At 38.7% G+C, this 13,887-nt stretch overlaps 1 protein-coding gene across 1 annotated transcript in view; it reads left to right on the top strand.

Moving 5' to 3' along the window:
• Positions 1 to 13,887, top strand: part of PTPRO (protein tyrosine phosphatase receptor type O) — a 156,325-nt gene that overhangs the window by 75,286 nt on the left and 67,152 nt on the right. Inside the window, 1 exon segment of the mRNA XM_032687231.1 lies at positions 11,952 to 12,225. Within this exon segment, the coding sequence (XP_032543122.1) occupies positions 11,952 to 12,225 (274 nt within the window).

The following is a 13,887-nucleotide window of genomic DNA, read 5'->3' as shown; positions in this document are numbered from 1 at the left end:
CCCTGCTTCTGTTTTTACTGTGACCAGTACTAAGACATTCCTGCTTTTTAGACCGTGGTTTCTGGTCTTTGGGTTTAATTTTCTTATTTATGTAGACATTCTGCACTTGTGTGCAACTTTATAAGGACATTGATGTTTTTCTGTCTTTTTGGTATGCAAAGTGTGAGAACTGAATGAAGAGCTCACAGGGCTAATAAGATGAGGAAGAGGAATACTGTCAAATTGATTATAGTTTATTCATAAATGTGCAAGCATGAATGTTCTCTTCACATACAAAGAGATGTATTTGCAGCAGCAGAGATAAGAAAAGCACAGCTAATTTTTTTTACCAGAGATAAATACATTTTTTGTTTGCAGACTGAGCTATAATAGCATAATTGTGCTTATGACCCAAATCTTTGGGGTGATTTAAGCCAGTAATTTTTACCTGGTGCTTGAAGCAAACTCAGAGTATGCACCCAGTCTGTTACTGCTGGTGTTTCATTAAGCTGTGGAGAAGCTGTTGCTTGCAAATAACTTTTGGTGCTGTGAGTTGTAGGGAACTCACAGTGCTGTTGGGTGATGAGTTTCTCCTCTAAAGTCTGAGGAATGGACAGAAAACCCCGTGGCATCAGTGATCTACACCTTTCTTCTCTGTGGTCTCCCTACTTCTCGTGTTACGAAAACGTTCCCAGAGTTAAAATATTTAATATAATCTGTTGTCAGCCACAAAAAGAACCCTGACAAAACACCAAACCTTCCTCCTCCTCTGCTGCTTTAAATTTCTAGAGGCTGATGGGAAACACCTGGGTCAGGAGTGTACTTCTGTCCATTGACTCTCCTGGTACCTGAGTTAGGTGGCAAAAATTACATTGGGAGTAAACCTGAGCTGAGAAACAACATTGTAGACTGATATTGAGCATAAAGAGTTTTCATTGCTCTATGAGCACACTGGAATGGCAAAGGAGAGAAAACTCAATGATGTCAGTAAGGACCCGGTAAAGAATAAGTAAGCAGTGTAATTAAAATTTTAAAAGGCTATAAATAACTAAGAGAAACCACTCATTTGCTTGGAGATGAAACAGCTTCTGTTACCACAGGGGCCCACTGCTGCCAGTGTGCATGTTCTTGCATCTTTTTCTGGTGGGTAGGTTGTGTATGTATTTGTACATAAGGGACCATGATCTGAAGGTGGAGAGATTTAAAGAGGCACACTTGCCTTTCAAAAAAAAATATATTGGTGCCCAGCTCTACTTTTTTGAAGGATCTTGTAGATACTATCTATATCTAAGACATCTGTATACATTTACAAAACTGATTCTAGTGACTTTTCATAGTCACATTTGTGGAAGAAGAACCACACATATTTTGGTATGCTCATAGGAGGATCATGAAAAAAAGCTTTGGTTCAGTCACTGAATTGGGTAAGAGCTTAGGAAATGAGTTTATTGCTTGAATTTTGAGTGCAGGAATTGATAAGAGAGATTTATTTATATACATGTATATTTATACATTATTTGTATATTTATATAAATATATTTATAAATTAGTTGTTTATATTTATATATATTTATACATTACTATAAATATTTATATAAATAGCATTGCAGTTATTGAGAAATGACCATACCAAGACCTGCAAGTGGCAGTCAGACAACTAGACTAATGTATTTTTTGCCTGGATTAGTGTAATGCAAAATGACCAGTGTTCATGTATGGAAGCCCCACTTGCTGTGAATTAAATAAGAACCAAAAGGAAATCCGTGTCATCATACTTCATAGTCACGCTTCCCTTTTATTGGTGACAAAAATACTTCATAAAATAGAAGAAGAGAACAACGACATAAACAAATACATGGTGAACTCATATCTAGAAGTTAAGTAGGAAAGAAAATCATTTAAGCTGTGCATATTTTTAAATGTCACAATGGTAGTATTATATACTGCATCTTCCAGTAACCTGAAAGCTTTTTATATTACCAATGAATTAATGCCTGTGAAATAAAGCTCAGTAAATATTTACTGTGGGGTATGTCTGGGAAGGGTCATGTTGACTCATTTAAGGTCATGATGTTTATAAATTCATCCAATTTAGAAGAGACTGTAAAGGTTTAGAATCCTGAGTTAAAATGAGGTAACAGTGTTCTAAAATTATATATTTTTGTTTTACAGTCAGTTCTACCATAGGGACCAGACTTCCCACTGAAGATTTCCACACAGCCTTTTCTCAGCTGATTTCATCTCTCAGTTTATTAAGCCTTCTCTTGCCTGGCTAGCCATTGTCATGCTGGGGAAAAGCTCTGTCAGGTATTAAAAGAGAAATATATAAAAGAAAACTATTGGCTAAGGTTTAATACTTTAAATTCTGTGTTCACAGGGTATGTAGCTGCCAAACCAGATAGAAGTTTAATCTGTATGCTCTCCATACTGTTACTACTGAGCTACCTCAGCCTAAGATATTAGGCTGATGAATGTATTTCTAACCATTTGTCTGCATCCTTCTTGGCCACTGGATAACTGCCAAGTTTAAAAACCACATGACCACACCAGGGAGTAATAATTTCTTTTAAGAGAGCACTAGACCTGCTGAACAGTGGTCTCAGCATCACCCAGTGAACCAAGATTTTACTATCCTTCAAATGACTTTTTGGCAACCTCACTCCATAAAAGACACAAAACAAATTAGAAGGAAGTTTCAGGGGTTTATTACTCTTTGGCAACTCTAGAAAAGAGACCTTGACCTCCTGATTGATTCTTTTTGTGCAGGGCCTGCCATTGTCACATAGGCAAAAAATTTATGGACATGCTTACATCTTTTGCTGAGTAGAACGCTTTGTGTGCTAAAAGTTATTTGTCTTGCTCAGTCATGGCCAACAGGTACTTTTAGACTGCTGAAAAAAGAGAATAAGTAAATAAAATTTGAACTTTATAATATCAATTTAGACAAAAAAGATTAGAAGCCATAAGACATCAAAATGGCTTTACAAATCTGAGTTGCAGCTGGAGTCATACCATACACAGCTGATGTTTCTGGTCTCATCTGACTCTTAATGGAGTTTAAATGGAAGTTGCACAGAGAGAGAAAAGCATCTGCAGAAGGCAGTTTGTTTAAGGTTAAGTGGATAAATCAAATTCTTCAGATCCGTCTCTCCCTGGAGAGTGCAGAAGGAGCCTAGATGATAAGCCCAATTTTTATGATAAAATGAAGCCAGATTAATTCCACACCAAGTACAGAAGTCTCAGCATAGATGTTCTGACCAATGTGTCATCAAGGTGTCCTCACTTCGAAGGCAACAGCGTGTTTAGTCTCTTAGTTAAACTCACAGAAGCAGAATATTTAAGCAAGTTCTTGTGACAGCACACAAGTGGGTCCCATGAAATGTAAATGTGGTGACTGTGTATTAGAGTTGAAGTAGAAGGAATTATTGTTTTCTTGGTCTGGTAAACACGGTTGCAGAAGATTCAGCTTAGTGAGTTGAAGCCATTAAGCTGCTGGGAGAGGACATTGTAGCAGAATTATGTATTTCATGAAAGGTATGTAACACCCAGTAACCTGGGCTGTCCTTCCTCTCATAGGCAGCAGCAGTCCTTCTCCCCTGGCCGGTCTCTTCTTTTGGGCAGGTGGGGTGGCAGTGTCACATTTGAAAAGACTTTCTAACAGCTGAGAATCCTGACCCATTTAGTGAGCTCTTTGTATTCACTCCTCTCATCCGCTTCCTTCAAGTCAACCTGTGGCAGCTGCACTGAAAACCAAGTGCTTGATACACTACGACCAAATAAATCCTGCTGGAGTTATCCCTGCAGGGGAAGGTGGCAGTGACAAGTTATGAGTTTCTGCAGTGTTGGAGTTTGGTGGTGTTTGTGACTTCTGAGCAGCAGGTGTGACAGAGCATTCTTACGTGGCTAAGAATTTATTAGATCTGTACATGTGGCTGAACTGAGCCTAAAGCCACGCTAGAAATGAATTGAAAATCAAGCTGTAACCACAACTGAAATGTTCTGTGTGGATTTGCAATTTGCCTTTGCTGTACAGAGAATTACATCTCTTGCTAGTAATCAGGGAAATGGCACTGGCTGCTTGCCTCTTCTTGAGCACAGGTCGGGGAAAAGGCAAAAAATAAACCCATCAAGCAAAACAACCACCAACATCCCCTCCCCCAACCTGCACAGCAAATTCTTAATTAAGAAAAAAAACCTTTCATCTGCAGGAACTATGTATAAATAACAAGAGAATCTCAGCAGGTTGTCTTGTCAGTTCTTGCCAATCTAGAGAACATGTGAACACCAGAGTAATCGAAGTACAGAACATCAGGTTCCACTTGGATCTGAAAGCAAACTTGCACTTAAACCTGAGCAAGCAGTCTTTCAGGGATAGCCATACCCACATTATAGTTATGGCTTGGGGCAGAAAATAATAAGTATTTTTGAGCACAGAATGTGAAAACTGGTGATCTAGATTTAGACTTCTGTTTTTCGGACCGTGTCATGACTCCTCTGACCCTTGAAGAAAGTGGCAGGTGTTTGGAGCTTTTTTTTTTTTACTTTTAAGGAGCAGGGGCTGATAGGAAAATGAGTTACAATAAGGCAGACTGGTTGTTTAAGGTGACAGGGAGACCAAAGTGAAGTCAGCAGCTTAGATGGGGACCCAGTGTACCCCACATCTGCTTCTGAATTCTTTGTGTCACAAAATCAGATTTGGAACAGAATTTTTTTTCTATCAATGGATTCTGATTTCAAATTTCAAAACCTCTCTAGTAGACTCAGAATTTTGAAAATACTTGGGAGCACTTTGGTACCTAATTCCCATTAAAATCACCTGCAGATATGGAACAAGGAGTTAGGATTCTGGAATAACCATTTTGTCTAGTCTGTTCTCTTATTATAGATTGACATGGAAAGAGAACATAAAGTCTTGTTCTCTTCCACCTTGGTCTCCATTTTCTCCAAGGGAGAACTTCCTCCCAACTCTGGTCTTTGTAGATAATGTAAATGGCAAAGCATTGTATTCTGCCTTTAAGAACTAGTTTTCTTGTGTATGTAAGAGGGTATATATACACCCTATCAATTCAAAATTAAGGCATTTTCTCTTCTGTGGTACTCACAAGGCTCAGTTTCTACCCCCACTGTCATACATTCTCTGCCAGAGCATGTAAGATGAAGTTCAGCTGACACCAGTTCAGTCCAGTTCCTCTCAGCTGCACAACAGTGATGGAATAGGTCATGGTCACAGTTTTCTCATGATGCAACATCAGTCTTCATGTTCTGCTGAACATCAGGAATTTTCTATGTGACTTTCTAATGTCACCTTTCAGTATCAGTAGTTGTTCAGAAGCTGTTTCAGCATCAGAAGCTTATATTACAGGCTTTCATTATTTGCAGAGGTGAATCTACAACTTTGGAGCTGAAGCACTAAACAGCATGAATGAATTTGTCCTTCATCATCCATGAAACACATCTTTTCCAGTATTCCTTTTCATCTCATATGGGACACTTTGAAATGTAAGACACCTCAGAGATTGTTTCACGCCATGGAAAGAGACACTTCTTGCTAATATTTCAAATTATTCAAAATCTACATGAATTAACTGATTAGTTAATTAACTCATTCACTCTGCCTTCTCCTTCAGCCTTATCAGGAGGTGATCTGTTTGTCCTTTTCTCTATGATGGAGAGCAGACTGAAATGTATATTTGTAATGTATGTTTTGACCTGTAGATGCTGTGCTGTGAAAGCACTTCCTCCCAACTGATGGAGAATGTGTACATTCTTGGGATAATATATATGTGGAGTATTTTTTTCTTTTCCTTTCTCCCTAACTTGTTGTTTTTGGAATTTAACAGAGGAGCCACCTAACACGGCTTCATCCTCCCACCTGGCATACGTACAACTCTGATCATTTTACAGTCGTTCAGGCAGAAATTTGCTCTTGCTCCTCTCTCAAAGACAGAGAACAAGCGTTGACTGGAAAAGGGACAGTTTGGTAGAGTTAAGGGAATTGATGAGGCAATGTGATATGTTTTCTGTGCCCCTTTTTTGTTTTCTGTTATTCACACGCAGGCTCAAGAGAGAAGATGCATTTTAATTAAAGCACGTGGTTTAACTGGCATGTCTGTGGGTGCATCCACAAGGGATGGCTAATCTTTAATTGCAGAGGCTCTGTAAAGGTCTGAAATGAGGAAAGGGAACCAAATTCATATATTTCTTCAGCAGAATTATCCTTTCTGATATAATTTTAGTACTAGGGAGAAGATAAAAATCTAGAGTGGAGAGAAACCAAACTATATCTGCCTGGGTGTGAATTAGTGTTGTATTTGGGGTGTACATGTGTAGTCAGAATCAATAATAGGGAGAAATGCCATCTGTGAAGTTCTAATCTAGTTTTAAACTTTTTCAGCATCACTGTCTGAATGTCTGTGCTTGGGCTTTGCCCTCTCCAGTTTGCACTAGAAAGATGGGATAGAAGTACATCTTTAGCAATACTTTATTAAATATTGGATGTGTTAATAATGTGATATATAAAAGATATCAGCCTGATATCTACTGAATTGATTTCAGTAGAAATCAGCATTCTGGAATTTACTTAATGCTATTGCAGTAGAAATCAGCATTCTGGAATTTACTTAATGCTATTGCAGTAGAAATCAACATTCTGGAATTTACTTAATGCTATTGTAGTACCAGTTGATTGTGTGAAGAAATATTTCCTTTCTGACTATTAACTTCAGAATGACAGCAAAACGTGGTGGGCTGTACCTACCATGATGATGTTTGCATATTCTGCATTTGTGGGCAGAAATGGGAAAAATACCTGTCCCTTTAAAACTGTCCCTCAGAGCAATGAAATGTTGAAGCTCATTTATAAAATATGACCAGCAGATTGTTATTACTGGCTTCTTGAGCCCGAGAATAGCAACAGTGCTGAGGACACTATTCATAGAGCAGAATGCCAGAATTGATGTGTTAACCTGAATCACAAATCATGAATTATTAAGAACTGCTGCTTTTGCTGTCTTTTCTCTTGTTAAAATATTCCTTTTTTTCATGGAAAATCTTGAATATATGGGTTTGCATTTCTCCCATGGAGTATTTCTTCTAAAGACTATTTATTAAGGAATGTTCTCTGCACAACCTGTGGAGATGTGTAGATAAAAACAAAAGCCCCAGAAATAAATACCCTTATTTTCAAGAAGTCTTTACATTTTTGTTACAGGGCTGTAACATCTTTGTTCAGACTCTTGAAGACCATTTCAAACAATCCTTTCTTCTTGCAGTTGGCACTCAAGTCTATGACTGCTCCAGAATTCAATGTAACGTGTGGAAAGCTTAGGCTGTACTCCCTAAATTCTGTAAGGATGTTTTTGCCTCAACTGTAGGATCTAATCATGTTAGTTTGCAATTCCAAAGAGGCATGTTTTGCTATACTATTTATTCCTTAGGTACTTTCTGTGGAGGTGCCTCTGCAAGACTAGAGCAGAGGCCAAGATTGCAAAATCCATCTTTGCTGTAAGACTTAGACTCACTGCAGCCAGTGATAGAGGACTGTGGGAATTTTGCCAGGCTGGGACCACAGTCCCTTAGGCTTTCAGTGCACTTTCAAAAGTCATTCCAACCTCAGATGAATCCACAGGTACTCTGCCTGAAAAGGTCATCCTGGCTCTTAGTCATTCCACTTAAGTACCTAAAATCAAGTAAGGTGAATCGTGGTGAGAATGAATCATCATATGATTTAGAATGAAATTAACATTATTGGCCACCAGAAGAAAATATATGAGTGTAGCAGAATCACTCACAAAATGATCAGTATTTCCAACACATCCAAGAGATCTGGATATAGTGTTCAATATTTTCTTGTAGTAATTGCATTGATGTTATTTTTGTCCAGCATTATACGGTAGGTGATTATAATGGTTCCTAAGAAGTAGATCCTCAGAGCTTTGGGGATTTCAGATGCCCACTTTGAAAACACTGTGATATTGCAGGATTTACTCTGTAAGAGCTGACACAAGTCAGATTTGTTCAGGATTTTAGTTCCACTTGTTTAGCCTTATATAATGTGATGCACTCACCAGTACTTTAATTTTACAGAGCTGATGAGCATTCACAGCTCCTCCTAAAGTCAGCACAACATGTAACTACTTGCACTTATGGTAATTGGGTTCTGGCACAATGTGTTTCAGAGTGAGACATTCAAAAGCTAGAGTACTTAAAAATTAGTAGTTTTGCAACTTTGAGCTCTTCCTCATTCTGTTAAAAGGAAATGAACTGAGGATATAGACTTCTGAAAAGAGAACTCTGAGCTCTGCTGCACACCATTTATTTTCCTATTACTCTTTGAATATTGTTTATTTCACATGTTGTATATCTCCTTGCCTCCCTTTCCTTTTTTTTTTTTTAATTGGGACCTGGTTATTGGCTGGAAATTCCACTAGTATGACTCATCTCTGAGCTGAAAATTACTGTGAACAGGCATCACATGGTGGGATTTACTCCCCCCCTTCTTTTTTAGTTTCTAAGTACTTTATCATGGCACGAGCTTGTAATAATAAACTAGGAAGGAAGTAGGAGCTAATCATTTGGTTCTGAATGCACAAGCCCTGCCAAATTTCCCCACAGGCATGAAACAGCCGCTCAAGCTGTGACACCAGCAAATTAAATCCTGGAGGTAGCTGACCAGAAGTAATGAAATGTGTATTTACCATACTGATGCTGTCAGTCTTAAGACACACTGGCTTTACAATCTAGTTAAGTGGGGCACGTTTGTCACTTCCAGCGGTGCTTAGGAAAAATACTCAGGTTTTTTCCTAGCCTTCCTTTCAAAATCACCAGCCCAGTTCTGTCTGGTAACCCTCACCTTGTACAAGGTGGAAAACAGAATGACCAGAATGATCTGTTCTTTTAAAACGCTGCCAAAGTGAAATTCAAATCCCAAAGGAGATTTCATCTTATGACATGTTAATTGTCAAGCCCTTTTATCCATCCCTTATCTGCCACTGCATTCTATAATCCAAACCTGAGAGATAGAATTAATTGATAAGAGCTCTTTCAAGAGCCTATGGATAATAAGCAACAGATGCCTCCCACAAACCATGTGTCCCATGCATGCAGCAGTTTAAAACCCTGTGAGCATGCAGTGTTGTGGAAGAGGGACAAATAATCACTGAAAAGGTACCACTCAAGAGAAGGATGCATTATGCTGGTGGGCACAGGCATGGGATGGACGAGGCACGCAGCTACTAAAGAGATGTCACTCAAAAAATGCCTGTATATCATGGCAGCAGTGGTTCAAGAGCATCTGGACACGGAGGAGGGAAGTTATTTCACAGTCCCCACATGCTTAAGGTCATAAAGGACTCAGAAAAAGTTATTTACCCCAGTCAGATGTTGTCATAGGTAACCACAGCGCTTGTCTGAGAGGTTTTATTTAGCTAGCAGAGGCATTCTATGCCAATTGTGTGAGGACTATTCAAGAAGGTTAGTGAATCACTTGTTCAGTGGTATTTGCTGTGGATTCACAAAAATACTGAGAGGGGGAAAAATGAAAGCACAGTTTTCAACATGGTTAATACAATACCCATGGAAGAATCAAAGAATAAAATCACAACCCATATGAGCCCTCTCTGAAAGCATCTAATTATATCTTAGGAATGTCTATGACTCTGCAATTATATGCTTAATTTCCAGCTGTACTCGATTAACACCACAAATGATTTATAATACAACCAACTATAAGGAACTTGCTTTGAACTGTTTGCTGCACATATAAATTTTGTTTGGCACTTTTGGCTGTCTCTTCAGAGCCAGGTAGGCACATTGAGTTAGGACCATGTGGTTCAGTGGCAAGGCCAAGGGACGGCCAGAGTAATTTTAGAGATAGCATCATTCTTTTTCCTCTAGTGAAGCATTCAAATGCAAGTCTATGGAAGGTCAAACCCCACAGACTTCTGTGGGATTATACATGCACTTCAAGCTTAATATGTAGAAATAACCTTGCTGAATCTTTGCTTGGTCTTCAAAGACAACCTTGGTTTCTGTGATACAATGACATACATGCTTCTGATAAGCCAGTTTGTGTGTGGCTTTCTTTTACTGTCTTCCCACATCAGGAGGGCTGAAGTAAGATTCATTCCACATTTCCTCAGTGCACAGAAAATGGGGAGGAGGGAGGATAAGAGAACCTCTGCTTGTTTTTGACCGGATCTAAACATGTTTGAATCTGTGTGAATCGAAATGCTAGACTGGGATTTTAGGCAAGATACAACCACTTGATCTGTGGTGTTTTGATCTGCTCAAGGGTCAGGCTGTTGAATTCAGGTGAGGCTAAGGAGAACACATGGAAGCTTTTACATAATTGTAGTCTTACACTGTAAACCTCTTGGAGCAATCGCTCTGCCATCTGTCAAAAATTATCCAGGCTTCTGCACCAAAATATTCTTCCACTGATAGCATTGGCTTATAGAATTTTAACAACTTAAAAGTAATTTTTAAAAAGACTAATCAAAGTAAACCTCAAATCAGGAGTTGAAGTTGCACTGCCTCTGTTTATAATCAAAGGGTTGAAGCTGTTTAGACAAGTTTTCCTATTTGGGCTGAACTTGTTACCTTGTCCTCATGTTGGATCAGATGAGTGGGTTTGCTTAAGTCCTTCTTCTCAAGTCTATAGTTTTGCCTGTAGGATAATATTGCCTTAGGTACACTGCAAATGTCAAAGCCCAATGATAACAGCATAAATATGTGAAAAGATGAACTACTGTTGTTTAAAATCCTACACTCCTAGAGCCAATGCTTTGTTCTTGGTGGGAGTTTTGTTGTTGTTGTTGTTGTTGCTGGGTTTTTTTTTTGAATGCCAGGAGTTGGCAACACCATATGTGTGATTTCAAAATAGGGATCCTGGCTCCTGCAGCATAAATCCCAGAAAGATTATTCTCCTGGAAGAGTCCCCACTAAACAAAACTACAATAAGACAGGAGGTAGCCAGGCTGCTAGAATTAGTCTCTGAAGGAAGTATCAAGCTTTTTGGTACAGAAAGAACTTGACTGAATAAGTTGCAAACTAGCCATGGTTGCCCACCCTGCCCTGAGAACCTTACAGGGAGTAAAAAAATTCTGAGGAGTGGTGTAGTCTAATAAATAAAAAAGCAACTCTTAATGTAAGCTTCGACTTTTCCTTCTCATTAGTTACCATGAATCTGTTTTGAAATTCCTGTGGAGAACAAGTACTTCTCCTGATAGCTGGTTTGAAATTAATAAAAAGGAAAGAGTTTTCAGCTGTCAATGACTTAACATGCTCATGATACATGAAAACAAGGTTAAATTGCTCCTTCCCCTCTACTACTAATAAAAGAAATATTGAAAATGAAATGCTGTAGCTTAGGAAGTGAAAAGTGCCAGCCAAAACTACGGACATAGTGCTGAGAGCTGCTTATCATCTGGTACTTGCTGGAATGGGCATAATTGGAAAAGCTTAGTCAGTGCCAAGAATTATTCTGCAGTTGTAGGCTTTCAGAATATATTGCATTGAGAAATATGTGATCCCGTTTCTGCAAGATAAAGGAGTCTTGGTTTAATAATATGTTTTTCAGGATTTAAATGACTTTGAGACTTTATTGGAAATCCTCTTGCCCTGACACTCTTTTCAATCTCATCCTTCTTCTGCTCTACTTCACCTTCTGTCAGGAAAGAATGACAGGGGCTTTGTTCCTCGGGATGTAAGGAATGAAGTATCCAGAGCATCAGAAAGCACGTGGCAGAATCCAGCCTGTGCTGCAGAGAGACTGGCCTGATAATCAAGTGCCTGTGAACTATGTGGCTGACTGTGAATTGTAGTCTGAAATAATTGCTAGGATTTTATGTAAACTCTCTTAGGGAATACAAAATGTAACTTTATTGCAAATATGATATGAGTATCTTATTGGAAATGTGTGAAAGCAAAATTATTTATTTTACTTCAGCAAACTCTTTATTCTTGTCTTGCAGAATGCAGAACCTTTCCAAGTTACTGTCCGAGAAGACAATTGTATCATTGTCTCCCTGGAAGCATCTGATGTGGTGAGCTCGTCCTCTGTGTATGTTGTGAAGATAGCTGGAGAATCCAAGAACTACTTTTTCCAGTTCGAAGAATTCAATAGCACTTTACCTGCCCCCGTTGTTTTTAATGCCAAATACCATGGCCTGTATTACATAGTAACTCTCTTGGTAGTGAACTCAAATATGGTTTCCAAGTCAGCAAGATCAATCACTGTGTTAACCAGTAAGTAACACCTTACTCTTTTTTTCTTCTGTTTCTTGTCTTTTGGGGGGAAAGGGGGATGTTCCTCAGAAGTTCTTCTTATGGAGAAGGTTGGGTGTGTTTGTGGGTTTTTTTCAGTAGGTCCTGCTTGTGTGTAGGACGCATCCCTGTGTGAGAATAGTAGGGAAGATATCTTAAGAAGGTTTGAATGAAAATTCACAAGATCTGGGCAAGAAGAAAGGAATGCCTGTAGGTTTCCCCTGGCTGACCATTCCTGAACACTGTGATATAATGTACTGAAATAGTGTGATGGATGAACCTCCTTTTCAGATTTTCATCCTAAATCTTTCAAACCAGGAGTTCCAAAAATCTAGTAAAAGGCATGAAAAGTGCTGACTGACATTTCAATGTAAAGCACTCCTGTTACATGGTGAAGTTTATTCTGTTTTAAATGCTATAACAATGTTCTTTGATTGCTAATATGTTGAAGAAGTACTAAAAGTCACCAAAATGATGTGTTTCCAGCCAGTACAGCTGGAGGTTTTTGTGATGGAGACCATATTTGTAGTAGCTTGTCTCTTACTACCTCCAGGTACATTGTTCATGGGGGAGATGTGGGATTTTGTTTGCTCTGTCATCATGCAAAGCAGCACAGATTTCTGTGTGATTCCAGCTGTGTTTCTGGCTCCGAGACTGCTCTAGAACTGTTTCCATGTGCCAACGTGAAAACAAGTTGTAGAATATCAAATGATTTCTTCATCTGGAAAATGACAAAAATTTATTTGGATGGAGCAAGACCAATTTCCAGTGTTGTTTTTTTGGTTGGTTTTTTTTGGTGGTTTTTTTTGTTTTGTTTTTGTTGGGGTTTTTTTGTTTGTTTGTTTTGGTTTTGTTTTGTTTTGTTTTCTTTTTTGGTTTTTTTTGTTTAGTTGGTTTTTTGGTTTTTTTTTTTTTTTGTTGTTGCTAAATGGCACCTGGGAATCTATGGGTGGTTTTAGTTGGTTTACAGCTGAGGAATGATTATGATTTTTTGTACCTCTGTTGTTTTTTCAATGAGGAAACATCATCTGCTGTAATAACATTCAAAGCCTATTAAAGTAGACTCATATATTATTGAGTGTGCCTGAAATTTAGGACTAACGAGATTTTGCATCACTTATATATTCTTCAGCCTTCCTTTGTGTGCTAAAGTTGGGCAATGATGAGACTACCATGGGAAAAATATCATGTTGTTGGGTAATGAAAGTCTTAAGGCATATGTGCAAGAACATCTGTGCATAGTGAACAACTTCAGGGTTTGCAGCCAGCCTGAATGTCCTCTCCTTTGACTGCTGTAACCTTGCATACAAAATAGTAATTCTAATCCAATTTCATACTTTATATTTGTTTTCTTCAAAGAATTTAATGGAAGCATCCAGTGTCACATGCAACTGAAAAAAAAGAGCCTCAGTACGCATTTTTAGCGGGTTTTGAGTGCTGCACTTGCAGCTGTGCAACAGGGCTCTGCTCTTTGATTTCCAGAGCCCACAAAGGTTTCTGGTAGCAGGGAAAGTGTGATCCAAGATGACAGATGGTATATACACTTCTGTGCAGGGAATCTCTGAGGGAAGAAGGAAGCCGACCAAAGCCAGCCCCAGACTTCCCATTTCTGGTTGAGGGGATTTCCTCAAGGTGTTCCTGAAG

Source organism: Chiroxiphia lanceolata, chromosome 5 (genome assembly GCF_009829145.1).
Source record: "Chiroxiphia lanceolata isolate bChiLan1 chromosome 5, bChiLan1.pri, whole genome shotgun sequence".
Taxonomy (NCBI): domain Eukaryota; kingdom Metazoa; phylum Chordata; class Aves; order Passeriformes; family Pipridae; genus Chiroxiphia; species Chiroxiphia lanceolata.
The sequence above is the reverse complement of the archived record's forward strand: the minus strand, read 5'-3'. Positions and strand labels throughout refer to the sequence as shown.